The 21194-nt window shown below is 44.5% G+C and overlaps 1 protein-coding gene across 1 annotated transcript; it reads left to right on the top strand.

Moving 5' to 3' along the window:
• Positions 1 to 5144: 5144 nt before the first annotated feature.
• On the top strand, positions 5145 to 19291 carry LOC117549059 (lysine-specific demethylase 5B-B-like; the record flags this gene model as incomplete). Its single annotated transcript, XM_034220647.1, is given in 11 exon segments — positions 5145 to 5222; positions 5522 to 5644; positions 6694 to 6864; positions 9663 to 9722; positions 13648 to 13767; positions 14017 to 14107; positions 15206 to 15318; positions 16884 to 17072; positions 17623 to 17742; positions 18476 to 18634; positions 19110 to 19291. Coding segments are annotated over 11 exon segments (1406 nt in total), but the record flags the coding sequence as incomplete, so codon positions are not given.
• Between the last annotated feature and the right edge of the window lie 1903 nt (positions 19292 to 21194).

Raw genomic sequence — 21194 nt, 5'->3', positions numbered from 1 at the left:
CTCAACAACCAACCTGTCATTAAAACCTGAAGGAAGTTGAAGCCGGTTTTTATGAATGGGCGTAGTGGCCACACGGTGGTACTACAATTACCGTGATGTCATAATGGACTTTTCCCATTGACTTACATGGGGGAAAGAGATGTCTGTAAATCAGCGTGTAATTTTTTTTAAGCTAAATAAAATACCCAGCATGAACACTGTTATATCCCTTATTTCAATCATTAAGGTGTTAACGTTTTAAAACGCGTTAAAAGATGAGTTATTTTCTCTATCGATTCATCTGACTGACAGAGAGCAGGGGATCGGAGTCGGGGTTTAAGAGGCAAACCCAACTGCGCATGCTCAATGGGCCCACATCCGGGTAGTTTAAGGGCCATTCTGGGCTTCATGCACCACCGAGTAACTCTCATAGCAATAAACGGTGTTCAGCTCTTTTATACAACCATGGTCATAATTCAGGACACAGCTTTGACATCTGTGCGGAGGGAAGACTTTCTCCTTCTTCAGCTTAAAATATGAAGATCAAAACATGGATTATACACATGAATTAACCCCTTTGGCCTTATTATTCAAATGTCAACACATCCCTGCAGTTGGGGTTGATCACGTTTTTTTTGTAGGAGAGCATCCTCACAAAGCACTTGCATCCCATCTCAGTTTGTACTAAATATATGAAGCTTTTATGTGTTTATCTCAATGGTTAACTTAATTAAATATTATTTGTAATGGTTTAATGTCACTGAAATGTGCCCTCGTGATGGGACTCAGGTTTATTTAGGCCTACTCTTATTGTTATATTTGAAGATGTGGTTCAGCATCGCAGTTGTGTTGCATACTGTAGTAATAAATGACGTGTGTGTGTGAAGGTGAGGCAGTGTTCATGCTCGGGCCTGTATGTTGCAGGGTGTTGTCCTCCTTGTTGGCTTTGTGGCAATCTGTGAGGGAGTCTTCCATCTGGCCCGTCTGTGTGTGCCAGGCAGCGGGGGAGGTGGGTTTCTCACTCTCAACAAGAAACTGAGATTAGGTCAATCTGTTGGGATGCTCGTACTGGGATTAACCTCCAAACTATGAACATAAATGACATTATTGGGATGTCTTTGTGGCACGAATTGGCTCCTGATGTCTGGTGTTATGTCCCTTTTCCAATTGGCTAGACTATGATGTGGTAAAAGCAACTTTAAATAAAAATATAGTAATTAACCTACATTATGTTTGTGTGTTCTGCTGCCTGTACTGTTTCTTAGTTGTTGTTGTTGTTGTTGTTGTTGTTGTTGTTGTTGTTGTTGTTGTTTACACGTCTCTGCTTGTTCTTGTTTTGCTGTTTTTGACATAGCTTGTTTGTACTGTATCATTATTATAAAATACTTTTAAAAGGTGAACAAATTGGGATTAAACTCTAAATGATGAACATGGAGGTAGGGATGTGTGACCCACAATATTACAAACAGGGTTGGACGGTTAGGCTCCTGATATTTGGATTTATGTCCGATTAGAGCAAATGATTGAAGCACCTGAAGCAAATACACATTATAGATAAACAGCATTTCAACTGATAGGGTTGTTGTTGTTGACGCCTCTCTGCTTGTTCATGTCTTGCTGTTTTCGGTGTAGCAGATGTACATTTTCAACATGGCATCATTGAACTGTATGTTGGGATTATACTCCGATCCTCCAATATACTCAAAGTACTTTATTCAAATGGATTTGTGTGCTGCACTTTATCCCTTGGATTTAAAGGATATCTGGTTTGAAGTCCAATTAGCTAGACTATAATGTGTTAAAAGGAACCTGTAACACATATAATATAATAATGAAACAGCATTATGTTAACTCACAGGGTTTGTGTGATTTCTGTTTCTTAGTTGTTGTTGTTTACGCGTCTCGGCTTGTTCTGGTTTTGCTGTTTTTCGGTATGGCAGCTGTAGTGTATGTCTTGTATCAGTGTTATTACATGTTAAGAAAATGAAAGGTAAGCTAGAAACTGGGTGGCGTTGGTGTGTTAGTTACACTCGGGGAGGGGACACTCAGATTCACGCTGTAAACACATGTGGAAAAACTACTGATAGTATTTAAGATTTTTGTCATTAATTAACAAGAAATATCTCACAATGTTACGGGAAAAACTTGAATGTGAAGTCATAAATGAGGTCGACCTAACCATGCAGAGTGCTAAAATGAGATGGGCCTTTAAGGAGTTAAAGCAGAGTGAAAAACAGGACAGATCCACACGAGGTAAAACAAGTACACAACAAATGTAAATGATTCAGTAACTGTTGAGATATTTACATATTTGTGTTCGGATTGTTAGATATATTTAAATGTAAGTGTGCAGATGCAAGCCGGTCAAAAAGCAGACATGATCAGCCATTTAAATATGGAAATGCATTTCGTTTTTATTATTCCATATTATCCTAGGCGTTTTTCAGCCTAGGATAATATGGAGTAAATGGCTGTAACTTGCTCAGGGAACACAATGTGCGGATTACATTTGATTTGGAAGCCTAAAACATCTAAATGCAGCTTCATAAATAAAAATAAATAAAATTCCTATGATCCTGGCAGAGTGAACACTAAAAAAACACAACATTTGTACTGGCGTTTTTGAAAAGTGCTGGTAAAGTCAGCCATTATCACACAAAGTTAAGGTTAAATGTGAACTTTAAATAAAGCAGACTTGAGCTTGAGGTTCTCCTGAATCAAATGAGGTAAGGCACTTGATGCTGAGTGCTAGAGAAGGTTAGAGAAGGTTAGAGAAGGTTAGGAGAAACAAATAAATACAGGAGAGTCAGGCGGGCGGAAGCTTACTTACATTTCTTCGCCAAAAATAATACAGTTTTTCATTTTTTTTCAAATTGATCTCAGAGAATATTCGAGTTTCCTGTAAATGTTCAACTTTCCCCTCAAAAATGTGACAAACTCCAGAAACGTGAAAGTTGTCTGATATCAAAGTCACAAAAGGACACAAATGAACATGACTTTTCCACGTTGGATTAACTCATCACTCAAAAGTAAATATATTTTCTAGTTCATGTTTATTTAGTCCCCGATATAAACCAACCTATACTTCTGGGCAGGGACGTGCACAGACATTTGGAGGGGCTATTGCTCTAAACTGGAAAAAGGGCACTCAGTTGACTTTTATGTCCACTGCTAAATTCGTTATTCAGGCACATTTTTTGTTTTGCGGATTACGCCTTATTTGTATTCTTATCATTCTTTATCAGCGCAGTAACGGTATCTAATTACTTATTTATTTAGTATTCCATCACTTAATAACAGAGATGGTCAAACTGAAGTGGAGACATGGCATAAATCCTACAATGAAGCGGGACATTGAACTGTTCACCCGTGAGAGGGCGATCAAGAGAAGAGAGCGAGCGGCGCGTTGAGGGAGTTCACGGAGCAGAGTAAAAGACACCAGAAAGACAGAAGCACAATAACAACAAGTATATTTAGGTGTTTTTTTTGTAAGTAACCGACGGTGTCAAGAGGAAGTAAAGTCCCCTGGTTTGTCCCCTATACTCTAACGCCAGGCAGGCACATGGTATGATCACCATAGGAGGCCGGAAGGCTGTCCTTTGCTTCCAGCTGTCAGATTGTAAACAAAGTCACGTGACTGGGGGCAGATGTCAGCGCGGACAAGGTGTGTTTCCCGCAGCGAGACGCTACAATACTAATTGTGGGCTTATCATCTTGATTCGGCCACAATAGAAAAAAAACTAAAAACTCTCACTCTCTCCAGAGGGGCAGGTCAGACAAAAATGGCAAATGGGCCGTTGCCCGGGCAACATCAGTCCGTACCATAGGTCCGTACCTGTGCACGTCCCTGCTTCTGGGGACTGCAATCCTTCAGAGTCTTTGTCCATACTCCCCCGGCTCTATACATATATATATATATATATATTAGGGCTGTCAAGTTAACGCGTTAATTAAAAAAAATTAACGCCACTAATTATTTTAACGCGATTAACGCATGTGTATTTTTTGTCCTCGGCCGCCCCGTAGTTTCAGAGCGCATCGAGTTTAAAATACGATCTACAAGCTGATGCTGACAGCCCCGCTCCTGCCGCCCGCTTGTGGCAGACCACACTTCCACGCTCACCGGCAGGCACCGACTGGCTGTTGGGAGGACCGGGAGGGTGTGTGTATGTGTGGCTCGAGCGAGCGAGAGAGAGACCTTACGTGCATTGTTGTTGTTAGCATCTGGTGCTAGCTAGCTGCGCTAACGGATATAAGGAGCTGCTTAAATTAAAACAGAGGAGCGGCATTTCGCCACAACTGCGCCGAGCACTTGACTTTATGCAGGAAGCCAGACAGTGGGACATTGTACGAGAAGTCAGCACACTCAGCACGGATAGTGCGCAACATGATTGCAGCGTCCAGGCAGCTCCCGTTCGAGCATATGCCTTGAGTTGCACATAGCTCCAACGATCCAACACACACACACACACACACACGCACACACACACACACACACACACACACACACACACACACACACACACACACACACACACACACACACAGAGGTTGTTGTGTTTAATATTCATGAGAATATTTGTCATTGTTCAAATGATAATAAACATTAGCATAAAGCATATTTGTCCTCTCATATGTTGATAAGAGTATTAAAAACTTGAAAAATATTCCTCTAAGGTACATTTAGAACAGATAAAAAATGTGCGATTAATTTGCGATTAATCGCGATTAACTATTTTAATCGACTGACAGCCCTAATATATATATTATATATCTACACTGGTCCTGTTTACCCCTCTGCTGTTCTGCCTGCGCTCTGGGATGTTGTTGTCCTGTGTGCCGGCTGTGTTCAGTATTGATCTGATATTGATCCGTGTTATAGAGAAGAGCGTCTCTGTGTTCAATCAATCAATCATCAGCAGCTGCTCTCCAAACTATAACCTAACTTCACTTTGAAAACCTGCAACCACCACCTCCAGTTATCTGCTTGAATTCGCTTTATCTACGGTAAATAAAAGAACAGGACCGTCTGTTCTGACCTGTGTGTGTGTGTGTGTGTGTGTGTGTGTGTGTGTGTGTGTGTGTGTGTGTGTGTGTGTGTGTGTGTGTGTGTGTGTGTGTGTGTGTGTGTGTGTGTGTGTGTGTGTGTGTGTGTGTGTGTGCAGGGTTGGCAGCCTCCGTTTGCTTGTGATGTCGACAGACTTCACTTCGTCCCTCGGATCCAGAGGCTCAACGAGCTGGAGGTGAGTTTATTTAAATTGATATATAAACACTTTTTCCCTGTATTCATATATAGAAGATGTAATGAGTTAAAAGCCCATAAAGATGACATTTGTTTATTTAAACATTCAAACTGATTGTCGAGCGTATCACGTCTCGTTCCTCCGTGTGTTGGATGATGTTTCCTCTTGTTTGGATTACTCTCGGCCCTGTTTTGTTATCTCTCCCCGGGGATGGCCTCACTTTTCCTTATAAGCCTTGCTCTCGCTTGTTTCCCTGGTTTCTGCGGCTGACTGTTTGCATTTCTCACATTATGTCCCAGGCGCAGACCAGAGTCAAACTCAACTTCCTCGACCAGATCGCCAAATTCTGGGACCTGCAGGGATGCGCCCTGAAGATCCCCCACGTGGAGAGGAAGATCCTGGATCTATACAAGCTGAACAAGGTGCATCATTATATACTGAATATCGACCCCATGCTGCAGCAAAAGCTTTATTTATGACACTGACTTTCAAACTCTAGGACCAATTTGAACGCTGCAGCTTTTTAGTTTCTGTTTGCATGTTATTGTGTCAAACCTTGTATTTTTGCAGAGTGTGAGATAAAAATGACACTTAAATTATTAATATTACAACTTTAAAGGGGACCTATCATGCAAAATGCACTTTGTGATGTCTTCTCTCCATCAACATGTGTCCCCGGTGTGTCGGGGAACTCACGCAGCATCAGGAAATAAAACCCTCTCTCTTTTCCTCCGTACCCAAATCTCTAAAAACGGGGAACAACGAGCTGATCCAGATTTGCGTCCGATATGACGTAATATCTGAAATGTGGACCCACGGCCCAATCAGAAACGTTGCTATCAGAAACAATGGCCGACTGTTTTGGACGTAATATGGTCGGTGTTTACATTAGCATCGCTAACACTCAGAGCTAACCTGTACTGGAGAGCATGTGTGTGAAGAAGCAGGAAGTAAAAAGGAACTCACCTTGTGGTATAACCGGCAAGAGAGAAAGACTTTGAGCTCCATACTGTTTCAGAGAGAATCCTTGATGATCCATGATATGGCGTTTCATCACCGCAGCATTTAGCTTAGACAGTAACTGCCGGGTCCCGCATGAGCTCAGACCCCTCCTCTTTAAAGCTTTATCCCCAAATCAGCACTTTAGAAACAGGAAGTGAAATAGAGGGATATGAGGCATGGCTAGAATCTGTTTGGTGTTTGGAGCAAAACACTTCATACACATGTTTTTTGTATATGTATGTATATATCTGAGAGCTATGCTATTCGTATATCTATGCTTGTATGACGGCATGTTAGGTCCACGCTGTACGGGGGTTTAAAAAATAACTCATATTTAAATTAGAGAGACACCAATCTGTTGCTATAGCTAGATGCTACTTTGTGAGATAGTAAGCTAACGTGTGTGTGTGTGTGTGTGTGTGTGTGTGCGTGCGTGTGTGCGTGTGTGTGTGTGTGCGTGTGTGTGCAGCTGGTCGCAGAGGATGGAGGCTTTGATCTGGTCTGCACGGAGCGCCGCTGGACGAAGATAGCGATGACGATGGGTTTCGCTCCAGGTAAAGCGGTGGGCTCTCACCTGAGAGTTCACTACGAGAAGATCCTGTACCCCTACAACCTGTTCCAGAGCGGAGCACACCTGCTGGTGAGGAGCAGGAACAACACTCACATATACATTAAACTTATTAACAGAGGAGCGAGCAGACAACATTAGGTCATGTGCTCTAAGAAAGAGGATTTTATTGCATGATGCAGATTTTCATTTTGCACAAACACGTAAAGCTAAAGAATCGTCTGTAGAAACAAAAATGTAGTTTTCTCAAGTTCAAGTCTCAAGTCTCAAGTCTCTCTCATCATGAGCTCAGCAGCTACAGAGTCGATATGGAAAACCTGGAGTCCTCCTCCAGCAGAGCAACGTGTCTGTTAGGACATGGAACAGATAAAACACATCAATCAAAGAAAAGATAGTCATTTTTCATAAATTCGAACATTTCTCTGAAAATCTAAAAATTCAAACTTTCTCTAAAGATTCTGAAAATCTAAAAAATCCCGATTTTTTTTTCTGAAAATCTAAAAAATTCTGACTTTTTTTTCGAAAATCATAAAATTCGGACTTTTCTGAAAATCCTTAAAATGTTGACTTTTTTCAGAAAATTCAAGTTTCAAGTCTCTCTCAACACGAGCTCAGCAGCTACAGAGTAGATATGGAAAACCTGGAGTCCTCCTCCAGCAGAGCAACATGAATGTATATCGGACAGAACAGATGGAACAGAATGTCCCCTCTGATCCGAGAGAGTAGCCTGAGTCCAACTCAAGACTCAGAGGAAAGCCTCCTGGCTCCATATATATGATTTGTTTGTATTGCTAATTTTACCACAAATTCTTAAAATATTTGAAATGCAAAAATCCCTTCGTCGTGTCGTCATACAAAACGGCATGAACACACAAATCACTGAGGAAGAAACCTGAATATTGTGGACGCACCACTTTGAATCTATAACAGAACAGCATCTCACATTGAGGATATAAAATCCCTTCATTTCTTAACAGAAGAAAATCTCACGAATTATCAAAAAGTCAAAACAATCTCCTGTGTTTTGTTTTATAAAAAAACCTCATGAAATAACAAAGGCTGAGGATAAGAATCAGAAAGAGAAAACCCCACAAAAAAAAATCTTAAATTTGCGACTAAAATCATTCTCACCTGAATCTATGAAGGTATATTTCTACATTAAAAAAAAATCATAATTTCACAAATTAATGAAACAATAAACGCTGCTCCTCGGCTCCGTACATATCATTTATTTTATACCTGTATATTGCATTATTGAACGTTCACTCATAAACAAAAATCTCAACTTACAATCAGAGATGAAGAAAGCATAATTTTAAGCCCCGTCCACACTGAGACGAGAAGAAACGTATCCGTCCAAACGAACCCGCTGGAGACGCTGTAGTACATATGCCGGGCCTGTAAGTGGCGCTGTACTTCCGCCACAAAATACACCAAAAGCAGCGAAGAAGACCCCTGAGCATAAACAAACAAACTGTAGATTTGGCACTAAAAGCTGTATCATGGTCAGTAGCGTCTGGAGCACGAACGCAACCCTGTGACCCATCACATGTCACTTGTTAGACGCTTTTATCCAAAGCCACGAACATACTCAATACTGTGGCCAATCACAGGAGCACTTTGGGGTGAAGGGTCTCAGGGACACAACGACATGCTGACTGCAGTGGGGTTTTAACCTGTGACCCCCTGATCCCAACACCAAGGCTCTATCCACTGCGCCACACGCCTCCCTCCGCCATTGTTGTTGTTGGCGAAACGCATCAGCAATGATGCGGGGGTGAGCAGGAGAGGCGAGGCTATGGTCGTATAGGGCGTACACACGGAGCCGCAAGCGTTTCGTCCCCAGACCTTCCCACCTTGGGAGCCGTTATCAGAGGGTATCGTTTGAGGGCTCCGTGTCGGCTCCGTGTCGGCCTCGTGTGGACGAACCGTCTACCTCTCTAACCAGGGCTATTCAATCGGCGGCTCGCGGGCTAAATCCGGCCCCGGGGTGATATTTACTGGCCCTTTGAGTTTAATGTTAAAAAGTAATCTACTTTTCTTTTTCTTTTTTTAAGATTTAAAGAGTGCCTTTATTCCAGAGAGGGTGTCACATTGAGAGATAGAGGGAAAGACATTGCCTGAAAACTTCTGCGGGCTCGGGTTTCGAACCCACCTACTAGCTAAGGTAGTGATAAACTGTCATTGATGGCATCTCTGCGTGAATGATTAGATAATTTCACCTAAATTAAATCAAATGATGTTGACGGTTAAATGATCTTCACATGTAGGCATACTGAGTTCTGAGCCATTAAGATCTCTAAAGGCCTTGGTGCTATGTTGTTTGATTTAATTAAACACAATGCATGCACTCCACTATGCTGTTGTAGTAGCCCCTTGCTTTGGATCATTTTCATCAACCGGCCCCATTCCAAACTAATTGAATAGCCCTGGTCTATACGATAAAGAACTGTAGCGGATACAACCCGTTTCGTCTCCGTGTGGACGGGGCCTTAGATGTGTTTGCTTTACTCACCCTCACAGTGTTTGTGTCAACAGAAACACAGTAAACAGAGTTCGGCTGATCTGTAAACAAACCCTGATAATGCTCATCCATAGCTTTTTATTTCCACCTATCATTTAATGTTCCGGTCAAAGTTAAATCATGTGTTACGCTATAAAAGATGTGTACAGGAAGACTAGTGTCCTAGCATGAAAACAAAAGGAAACAAATGCATTGTTAGGAAATGCATGGTTTGTTTACGTTGCAGGATGACGTTTGTTTTGAACTCTGTTGTTTGACTAACATCAGAGAGTGAGAACTGAATTGCTTTCACACAAGAACAAAGTGCTCAAACCCAACATGTGTGTCTCCGGCTCTCTCTGCTCAGGCTCCAGAGGCAGCTTCCAAACTGAAGCTTGGTTTGGAGGCTGAGCCTGAACTGGAAAAGGTACGTTAGTGTCGGCAAACTCACCATTAACAAACATGCATGAAGATGTGCACGTGTGGCGGTGTGTTCAGGGTCCTGTTTCACTGAAGACGTGGCGGTGTGTTCAGGGTCCTGTTTCACTGAAGACGTGGCGGTGTGTTCAGGGTCCTGTTTCACTGAAGACGTGGCGGTGTGTTCAGGGTCCTGTTTCACTGAAGACGTGGCGGTGTGTTCAGGGTCCTGTTTCAATGAAGACGTGCACGTGTGGCGGTGTGTTCAGGGTCCTGTTTCACTGAAGACGTGGCGGTGTGTTCAGGGTCCTGTTTCACTGAAGACGTGGCGGTGTGTTCAGGGTCCTGTTTCAATGAAGACGTGCACGTGTGGCGGTGTGTTCAGGGTCCTGTTTCAATGAAGACGTGCACGTGTGGCGGTGTGTTCAGGGTCCTGTTTCACTGAAGACGTGCATGTGTGGCGGTGTGTTCAGGGTCCTGTTTCAATGAAGACGTGCATGTGTGGCGGTGTGTTCAGGGTCCTGTTTCAATGAAGACGTGCATGTGTGGCGGTGTGTTCAGGGTCCTGTTTCAATGAAGACGTGCATGTGTGGCGGTGTGTTCAGGGTCCTGTTTCAATGAAGACGTGCACGTGTGGCGGTGTGTTCAGGGTCCTGTTTCACTGAAGACGTGCATGTGTGGCGGTGTGTTCAGGGTCCTGTTTCACTGAAGACGTGCATGTGTGGCGGTGTGTTCAGGGTCCTGTTTCACTGTCGGACTGGGAATTAAAAACAGCTGGGAGCTCGTTTTTCGGCACAAAGATCGTTTGAATCGATCAGTAGTGGTTTCATGAGGAGGAGGAGGAGGAGGAGGAGGAGGAGGAGGAGGAGGAGGAGGAGGAGGAGGAGGAGGAGGAGGAGGTATTCAGATCACTTCAGTAAAGGTACTTAAACCACACTGGATGAAAGGCGTTCTTACAAATACAAGTCCTGCATTGAAAATGTTCTTAAGTAAGTGTTCTGAAAGAAAGTCAATAAATGATGACGTACTCAACACAGTTTGTTCTTTAAAATACTTCAAAATAAAGTTTAGGTTGAGAATACTCAGGGAAAGTACAAGTACCTCCAAATCTAAAAAAAAGTGTGTGTCTGTTTTCGTGTGTGTCTGTGTGTATGTCTCTGTGTTCGTGTGTCTCTGTGTGTGTGTGTGTGTGTGTGTGTGTGTGTGTGTGTGTGTGTGTGTGTGTGTGTGTGTGTGTGTGTGTGTGTGTGCTGTGTGTGTGTGTGTGTCTCTGTGTTCGGTGTCTCTGTGTGTGTGTGTGTGTGTGTGTGTGTGTGTGTGTGTGTCTCTGTGTGTGTGTGGCTGTCTTCGTGTGTGTGTGTCTCTGTGTGTGTGTGTGTGTGTGTGTATGTGTGTGTGTGTGTGTGTGTGTGTGTGTGTGTGTGTGTGTGTGTGTCTGTGTGTGTCTCTGTGTGTGTGTCTGTGTTCGTGTGTGTGTGTGTGTGTGTGTGTGTGTCTATGTGTGTCTGTGTGTGTCTTTGTGTGTGTCTCTGTGTGTGTCTGTGTCTGTGTGTCTGTGTGTCTGTGTGTGTGTGTGTGTGTGTGTGTGTGTTTGTGTGTGTGTGTACAAGTACCTCCAAACATCAGAAAAAAGTTTATGCCAAAAATATAATATTTTCACAGCTTTACAAGAATCTAAACATTAAGTTTTGACTATTTTTTATTTAAAAACTCGTGTTTCTAATGTAAAAATCCTAATGAGTAAATCAGTAAAAAGTACCCTCTTATAGTGCGGTAGAAGTGGCATGGAAAGCAAATACTCAGCTATAGTACAAGTACCTCTAAACCTTAAAACCTTAAAAGAATACATCGGTTTTTGAAGTATTTCTAGTATACTGTGTTTACCTCGTTGTCAGGCAGGTTTCATACTGAAGACGTTTCCCCACAGACTAACACAGACTAACACAGACTAACACAGACTAACACAGACTAACACAGACTAACACAGACTAACACAGACTAACACAGACTAACACAGACTAACACAGACTAACCCAGACTAACACAGACTAACCCAGACTAACACAGACTAACACAGACTAACCCAGACTAACACAGACTAACACAGACTAACCCAGACTAACACAGACTAACACAGACTAACACAGACTAACACAGACTAACACAGACCAACACAGACTAACACAGACTAACCCAGACTAACACAGACTAACACAGACTAACCCAGACTAACACAGACTAACACAGACTAACACAGACTAACACAGACTAACCTAGACTAACACAGACTAACACAGACCAACACAGACTAACACAGACTAACACAGACTAACACAGACCAACACAGACCAACACAGACTAACCCAGACTAACACAGACCAACACAGACCAACACAGACCAACCTAGACTAACACAGACCAACACAGACTAACACAGGCTAACACAGACTAACACAGACCAACCCAGACTAACACAGACTAACCCAGACTAACCCAGACTAACCCAGACTAACACAGACCAACACAGACTAACACAGACCAACCCAGACTAACACAGACTAACCCAGACTAACCCAGACTAACCCAGACTAACACAGACCAACACAGACTAACACAGACTAACCCAGACCAACACAGACTAACACAGACTAACCCAGACCAACACAGACCAACACAGACTAACACAGACTAACCCAGACCAACACAGACTAACACAGACTAACCCAGACTAACACAGACTAACACAGACCAACACAGACTAACACAGACCAACCCAGACTAACACAGACTAACACAGACCAACACAGACTAACACAGACTAACCCAGACTAACCCAGACTAACACAGACTAACCCAGACCAACACAGACTAACCCAGACTAACACAGACTAACCCAGACTAACCAATGGAGGAGAGGAAGCCCAGAAACACCTGAGTGCTGCGACGTAAGATTACAGTTGGAATTGAGTCTGAGAGCTGATCAGCTGCTCATGAGTTTAGATGTTGTCTCCTCTCCTTCTTAATGGCCTCTTTAATGACTGAACAGCACCTCGACGCGCAGCTCTCTGAACGTCTGACTTTCCTCGCCTCCTCCTCACCTGCTCGCCTGCTCACCTCCTCACCTCCTCACCTGCTCACCTGCTCACCTCCTCACCTGCTCGCCTGCTCACCTCCTCGCCTGCTCACCTCCTCGCCTGCTCACCTCCTCACCTCCTCACCTGCTCGCCTGCTCACCTGCTCGCCTCCTCGCCTGCTCACCTGCTCACCTCCTCGCCTGCTCACCTTTCCTCAGTTTGGCATGATCCTCCCTGTTTGAACTGAAATACTTTCTCTACCCACATCCTCCTCTGGATGTTGACTCTCTCTCTGATGGAGTCCTTCAGCCCCAGCGTGACGCTCTTACTTCCCCAGAGCTGATTTTATTACAGCTGTTTTTATTACAGCTGCTTTTATTACAGCTGCTTTTTATTACAGCTGCTTTTATTACAGCTGCTTTTTATTACAGCTGCTAAACACAAGCAATAATCATAAAGAGATCTTTTTAAATACAGGCGGAACTTCCTGTTTTAGAACACCTGTCTTTGTTGGCGTAGTCAAATGAAACGCAGCGTCATATCTATTCATATCATATCTCACCTGAACACACAGGTATTTCCAGTTACACACACACACACACACACACACACACACACACACACACACACACACACACACACACACACACACACACACACACACACACACACACACACACACACACACACACACACACACACACACACACACTTCCTCTTGTCTATATTACATTACATTTCTCTGACGCTTTTATCCAAAGCAAGGTGCAATAAGAAGAACAACAAGAAACATGCAGGAACGTGAGCTTGGTGCTAAAGCAGCAATGGGGAGGTTAAAGACCCGCTGTGTGTTTCCTGCAGTGTGTTCAGAAGGCGGAGGGAACAGGAAGTGACATCACCGCGGACACCAAGGAGCTGCAGACCCCCCCGACCTCGCCCGACACACACTCTGAAAGAAGAGCCAAACGCATGAAGTGTGAGGTGGGTGACGTTTCAATGCACACACACACACACACACACACACACACACACACACACACACACACACACACACACACACACACACACACACACACACACACACACACACACACACACACTCTGTGCATAGGTTCAAACTATCAACTAGCTTTTATATTGTGAGATATATGTAATATCGTGCTTCCCTAATTCTACACATATTCCCTGTTATGTATTATGAGTCGTTTACCTTCCTCCATGTGTCTGCAGGCCGTCTGTGTGAAGACAGAACCAGTCGAGCCCGGAGACAGACCCAACCTGAGGAGGAGGATGGGATCCTTCGTCGCCAAACAGGAACCAGGTGAGGCTCCGCATCCCAAATATAAAATATATATAAACAGTATTTATGGAAACACCTCAGCTTAGTGCTTGTGACTCAAAGCAGGGACTCAGAGCTTCATCTGATGTGGCCCGCAAGAGCTCTGAACGAATATAATACGTTTATTATACGGTTACATGCCGCTTTACAGAAGCACGTTGCCCATGAACTACATGTCCCACAATGCATCTTATTTAACGACATGAGCACTGAAGAGACTTACGGCCGTCCACACGTCTCCGTGGAGAAAAGTTCAATTTTTCAAGCTTCGACGGAAGCGTCAGCCAATCAAATCATATGCCAGCACAAGCTCTAGCCAATCAAACCGCATGCTTGTGTGTCCGGGGCGGGAGAAGAATGTGATTGGATGTTAGTCGCACGCCAGACACGCCCACCGGCAAGCTTCAACGCACGCTGCCGTGTGGACGCACCGTTACAATGATTTGCCCTAGACTTCTGCTTTCAGACGTAGTTAATTATGAAGTTATTACCCTATCTGATAATAATCCAACGCAGAGGCAATCATGTAATATAATACACTATTTTATATATATTATTTATTTGTATATATGTTTATTTATATAGTCTTGAAGTTACAACCGGCCCTTTGAGTGCAACCATAATGCTGATGTGGCCCGAGATGAAATTGAGTTTGCTCTAACGGGACAATATTAAAGTCAGAGAAGGTGGAAAATAATAATAATATTTAACATGTTGATGGTAATGTTTACAGGCAGACATTTGAGCCTGGTGTAGTGCCAGGAAAAGGGAGTCGGAGGCGGTGTATTAAGAACAGAGTTCCAATCTTTATTAGCCATTAATAACAGAGAGGTTATCGCATGAACTGCTCTGCTTGACGAGCTAGCAGGTGTTCCCACTAAAGGGTCCGTGTGGCAACACAATACGAGAGGTGAATTATGTCCAATAACGTGTCACCACACTGGTATATTAACTGGTAATGATAAAACACAGCCTTTTAGACGCGTACAGCTACATGACGCTGTGTTATAAACCCTATGTCACATGTTTGTATTCTGCGTCTGTGATGCTGTTGCTCACCTTTTCTCTGTTGTCTTGCAGAAAAAGAGATTCCCATCCCAGTGAAACAGGAGCCCGTGGAAATTAAAGAGCCGATCATAGAAGACAAATTAAAGTCACGATACAAGAAACCCCCTCCAGTCCTCCCCAGTGCAGTGAGTACAAACTCTAATGTACCTGCATGTGGTGAAGTCATGTGACTGTGCTGTAGTTCCTTTATAGCCCAACATTAGCCTCCTTTAGCTTAGCGGTGGTGACCTGAAGTCATGTGACCGTCCTGTAGTTCCTTTATAGCCAAACATTAGCCGCCTTTAGCTTAGCGGTGGTGACGAGAAGTCATGTGACCGTGCTGTAGTTCCTTTATAGCCCAACATTAGCTGCCTTTAGCTTAGCGGTGGTGACGTGAAGTCATGTGACCGTGCTGTAGTTCCTTTATAGCCCAACATTAGCTGCCTTTAGCTTAGCGGTGGTGACGTGAAGTCATGTGACCGTGCTGTAGTTCCTTTATAGCCCAACATTAGCTGCCTTTAGCTTAGCGGTGGTGACGAGAAGTCATGTGACCGTGCTGTAGTTCCTTTATAGCCCAACATTAGCTGCCTTTAGCTTAGCGGTGGTGACGAGAAGTCATGTGACCGTGCTGTAGTTCCTTTATAGCCCAACGTTAGCCCCCTTTAGCTTAGCGGTGGTGACGTGAAGTCATGTGACTGTGCTGTAGTTCCTTTATAGCCCAACATTAGCCTCCTTTAGCTTAGCGGTGGTGACGTGAAGTCATGTGACCGTGCTGTAGTTCCTTTATAGCAGAACATTAGCCACCTTTAGCTTAGCGGTGGTGACGAGAAGTCATGTGACCGTGCTGTAGTTCCTTTATAGCCGAACATTAGCCGCCTTTAGCTTAGCGGTGGTGACGTGAAGTCATGTGACCGTGCTGTAGTTCCTTTATAGCCCAACATTAGCTGCCTTTAGCTTAGCGGTGGTGACGTGAAGTCATGTGACCGTGCTGTAGTTCCTATATAGCCCAACATTAGCCGCCTTTAGCTTAGCGGTGGTGACGTGAAGTCATGTGACCGTGCTGTAGTTCCTATATAGCCCAACGTTAGCCCCCTTTAGCTTAGCGGTGGTGACGTGAAGTCATGTGACCGTGCTGTAGTTCCTTTATAGCCCAACATTAGCCCCCTTTAGTTTAGCGGTGGTGACGTGAAGTCATGTGTCCGTGCTGTAGTTCCTTTATAGCCCAACGTTAGCCCACTTTAGCTTAGTGGTGGTGATGTGAAGTCATGTGACCGTGCTGTAGTTCCTTTATAGCCCGACATTAGCCGCCTTTAGCTTAGCGGTGGTGACGAGAAGTCATGTGACCGTGCTGTAGTTCCTTTATAGCCCAACTTTAGCCACCTTTAGCTTAGCGGTGGTGACGTGAAGTCATGTGACCGTGCTGTAGTTCTTATATAGCCCAACGTTAGCCCCCTTTAGCTTAGCGGTGGTGACGTGAAGTCATGTGACCGTGCTGTAGTTCCTTTATAGCCTGATCTTAGCTTCTTACTTCAGAAGTGGTGTTAATAAGTGTAGATTATCCTGCATAATTCAACGTGTATGTATCATAAAAGATTTGAGATTATTTTCTGACATAATCCAAAATCACATGGAGACATCCCATTGGACGAGGGAGATGCTGCCTTCAGGATCACCCTGTAAAAGCCCCTCTCTAATGCTGGTCTCTCTTCAGCCGGCCTGGCTCTCCCCCTCTGTGCTGCAGGTGGACCTGGTGATCTGTCTGGTGTGTGGTAGCGGGGGGGACGAAGAGCGCCTCCTGCTGTGCGACGGCTGTGATGACAGCTATCACACGTTCTGCCTCATCCCCCCCCTGCCAGAAATCCCCAAAGGAGACTGGAGGTGCCCCAAGTGCCTCGCTCAGGTGAGGAGGAGCATGTGATTAATGAGCGGGCCAAGATATCAAAACTAGTGTACACCTTTAAAAACAAGACCATTGTGGGTTAGGAGAGTTTAAGAGGGAGCACTAATCCCAGGACAGACTCAGAAATGTTTAAAGTCATACATTTGCCAGAAAAACTTCTACTTCTCCTTTTACTCAAGTACAACATCTGTGTACTAAATAAAGTACTTGTATTCGTCCCAAAGAGGCAAACATAGTTACAGCAAAGAGACAATAATGACAGAGACAGTATTCAGTAAATCGGCATGCACACATATTAAAGGGGAAAGGGGAAAAGCAGCCAGTAGCAGAATGTAAACAACGAGAAATAAACAATATATAAATTAACAATCTGATAAATCTATTCTTTAAACTTGATATTATGTGATTGCGCTTATAGTAACAGTTAAGATGTGGTGAGAAAGGCTTCAAAGTGCTTGGATGTCACTCTTGAAAAGCTCTACAACCCCAGAATACAGGGATGTCCTGAACACATTCAGTATAATCATCTCATGATAATGTTTCTCTGCAGGAATGCAACAAACCTCACGAGGCGTTCGGCTTCGAGCAGGCGTACAGAGACTACTCTCTGAGAGCCTTCGGACAAATGGCCGACGCTTTCAAATCGGATTACTTCAACATGCCGGTTCATGTGAGTACAAACAGTTCATAATGACCAGAGGAGTAGAAAGTACAGGTATTTGTGTTCAACATGTAAGAAGTAGAAAGTACAGGTATTTGTGTTCAACATGTAAGAAGTAGAAAGTACAGGCATTTGAGTTCAACATGTAAGAAGTAGAAAGTACAGGTATTTGTGTTCAACATGTAAGAAGTAGAAAGTACAGGTATTTGTGTTCAACATGTAAGAAGTAGAAAGTACAGGTATTTGGGTTCAACATGTAAGAAGTAGAAAGTTCAGGTATTTGTGTTCAACATGTAAGAAGTAGAAAGTACAGGTATTTGAGTTCAACATGTAAGAAGTAGAAAGTACAGGTATTTGGGTTCAACATGTAAGAAGTAGAAAGTACAGGTATTTGTGTTCAACATGTGAGAAGTAGAAAGTACAGGTATTTGTGTTCAACATGTAAGAAGTAGAAAGTACAGGTATTTGGGTTCAACATGTAAGAAGTAGAAAGTACAGGTATTTGTGTTCAACATGTGAGAAGTAGAAAGTACAGGTATTTGTGTTCAACATGTGAGAAGTAGAAAGTACAGGTATTTGAGTTCAACATGTAAGAAGTCAAAGTAAAAAGTCGTCAGAAAAATAAGTAGTGGAGTAAAGTACTGATACCAGAAACATGTACTTAAGTACAGTAACGAAGTATTTGTACTCCAATACTTCCCACCTCTGTTTATATATATATATTTATGCCGTCTCGTCCCAGATGGTTCCCACGGAGCTGGTGGAGAAGGAGTTCTGGCGTCTGGTGGGAGCGATCGAGGAGGACGTGACCGTGGAGTACGGAGCGGACATCGCCTCCAAAGAGTTCGGCAGCGGGTTCCCGATCCCCAACGGGAGGTTCAAGGTCTCCCCGGAGGACGAGGTGAACACAGGGGAAACCACAGAGAAGTCTTTGAGAAGCAGTGAAGTCAATCGGGAGTAGGGTTGGTGAAAGTTTTACATTTCTGCAGCTTCAGAAATGATGCAGATATAAAACCCAAATGTTCCAAAACACACACAAAAAACATTCAGCAACTTGAGGAAACATGCGCAGCGTTTACTAAACGCTGCAGAAACCAAACGCTGCAACGTAGCTAACGTAGCCATTTCAGATGGACTGACCGATAGCAGACACTGTCCCTCTACACTCATCTCAAAGTCAAAGTCAATCTTCCAGTTTGTGTTTACAGAGAGATCGAAATACCCTTTCCCACAATCCAGAATACAAAATAATAAAAATGTGTGTGTGTGTGTGTGTGTGTGTGTGTGTGTGTGTGTGTGTGTGTGTGTGTGTGTGTGTGTGTGTGTGTGTGTGTGTGTGTGTGTGTGTGTGTGTGTGTGTGTGTGTGTGTGTGCAGAAGTACCTGCAGTGCGGCTGGAACCTGAACAACCTGGCGATGATGAACCCCTCGGTGCTGACCCACGTGACGGCTGATATCTGCGGCATGACGCTGCCCTGGCTCTACGTCGGGATGTGCTTCTCCTCCTTCTGCTGGCACATAGAGGACCACTGGAGCTACTCCATCAACTACCTGCACTGGTACACACACACACACACACACACACACACACACACACACACACACACACACATACCATGTATACATCACTTCAGGGGACATTACATTGACTTACATGCTATTCCTGGAGACTTATCCTAACCTTAACCATAACCAACACATGCCTAACCCTAACCCTTAACCTTACCCTTACCCTTACCCTAACCCTAACCAAGTCTTCACCCTAAAATTAATGGTTCCCCTTATGGGGACCTCCAATTTGTCCCCATATAGGAGGCGAGTCCCCACACGTGACTGTGTAAACAGATTTAGGTCCCCACAAGTATAGTAATGCTAGGCCACACACAATAATAATAATAATATATTTTATTTCTATAGCGCTTTTCTTGAACCCAAAGACGCTTTACATTTGGGAGGGAGGGTAGACAAACAAAACAAAGACAATGCCAAAAAGAAACAAAACAAAATAGAAAAGCAGTCAGGAGGAAGTTGATTGAGAGGGGGGGGGGCTTATGGATATAGAGTTGAAGAGGTGGGTTTTGAGGCGGGACTAGAACAGGGTGAGGGACTCAGACTCACGGAGGTCTTGGGGGAGGGAGTTCCAGAGCTTCGGGGCTGCCACAGAGAAGGCTCTGTCCCTGAAGCTCCGGAGTTTGGCCTTGGGGATGGAAAGCAAACCGGCTGAGGTGGATCTGAGGGACCGGGGTGGTTGGTAGAGGATGAGGAGGTCAGTGAGGTAGGGGGGGGCCAGATGGTGGAGGGCTTTGAAAGTGAGGACCAGGAGTTTGTAGTGGATGCGGTGTGAAACGGGGAGCCAGTGGAGTTCTTTGAGGACCGGGTGATGTGATGCCATGATTTGGTGTGGGTGAGGAGTCTGGCGGCTGCGTTCTGGACACGCTGGAGTCTATTGAGGGATGTGGAGCTGATGCCGTAGAGGAGGGAGTTGCAATAGTCAAGGCGGGAGGAGATGAAGGCGTGAATGAGTCGCTCAGCTGCAGGGCGGGTGAGAGAGGGACGGAGTTTGGCAATATTGCGGAGATGGAAAAATGAGGTTTTTACAACTTGACGGATGTGGGGCTCGAGGGAGAGGGTGGGGTCAAATATAACGCCAAGGTTGCGTGCCTGGGTGGAGGGGGAAACAGGGGTGCCATCAATGGTGACTGTCAGGTTGGGGGTTTTGCTGAGGGTGGATTTGGAGCCGATGAGGAGGAGTTCAGTTTTATTGCTGTTGAGTTTGAGGAAGTTGTGTTGCATCCAGGATTTTATTGCAGTCAGACAGGATTCGATGTGGGTGAGGGGGGGGTTGTTGGGGGATTTGGTGCTGAGGTAAATCTGGGTGTCGTCGGCGTAACAGTGAAAGTCCAGGTTGTATTGGCGGAGAATCTGACCAAGGGGGAGGATGTAGATGATGAAGAGGAGGGGGCCGAGTACTGAACCTTGGGGAACACCTTGGGTGACTGAAGCTGTGGAAGAGGAGTGGTTGTTGAGGGAGATGAAGTGGGATCTGTCGGAGAGGTAGGACTGGAGCCACCTGAGTGCAGTACCATCGATACCGATGTCCTGGAGTCGGGTAAGCAGGATGGAGTGGCTCGCGGTATCGAAGGCTGCACTCAGGTCGAGGAGGATGAGGATGTTGAGGGAACCGGTGTCAGCAGAGGTGAGGAGGTCATTGAGGACTTAATGAGGGCCGTTTCTGTGCTGTGGTGGGGACGAAAACCAGACTGAAGGGGTTCAAAAAGCTGGTTGGTTTGGAGATGGGGGTGGAGTTGTTTGGAGATAATGCGTTCTATTGTTTTTGAGAGAAAGGGGAGGTTGGAGATGGAACGGTAATTACTGAGGGAGGAGGGATCCAGACCGGGTTTCTTGAGGATGGGAGTGACAGCAGCAGTTTTGAAGGCAGAGGGAACGGTTCCTTGGGACAGG

The sequence above is a fragment of the Gymnodraco acuticeps genome, unplaced genomic scaffold (genome assembly GCF_902827175.1).
Source record: "Gymnodraco acuticeps unplaced genomic scaffold, fGymAcu1.1, whole genome shotgun sequence".
Classification (NCBI taxonomy): domain Eukaryota; kingdom Metazoa; phylum Chordata; class Actinopteri; order Perciformes; family Bathydraconidae; genus Gymnodraco; species Gymnodraco acuticeps.
The sequence above is the reverse complement of the archived record's forward strand: the minus strand, read 5'-3'. Positions and strand labels throughout refer to the sequence as shown.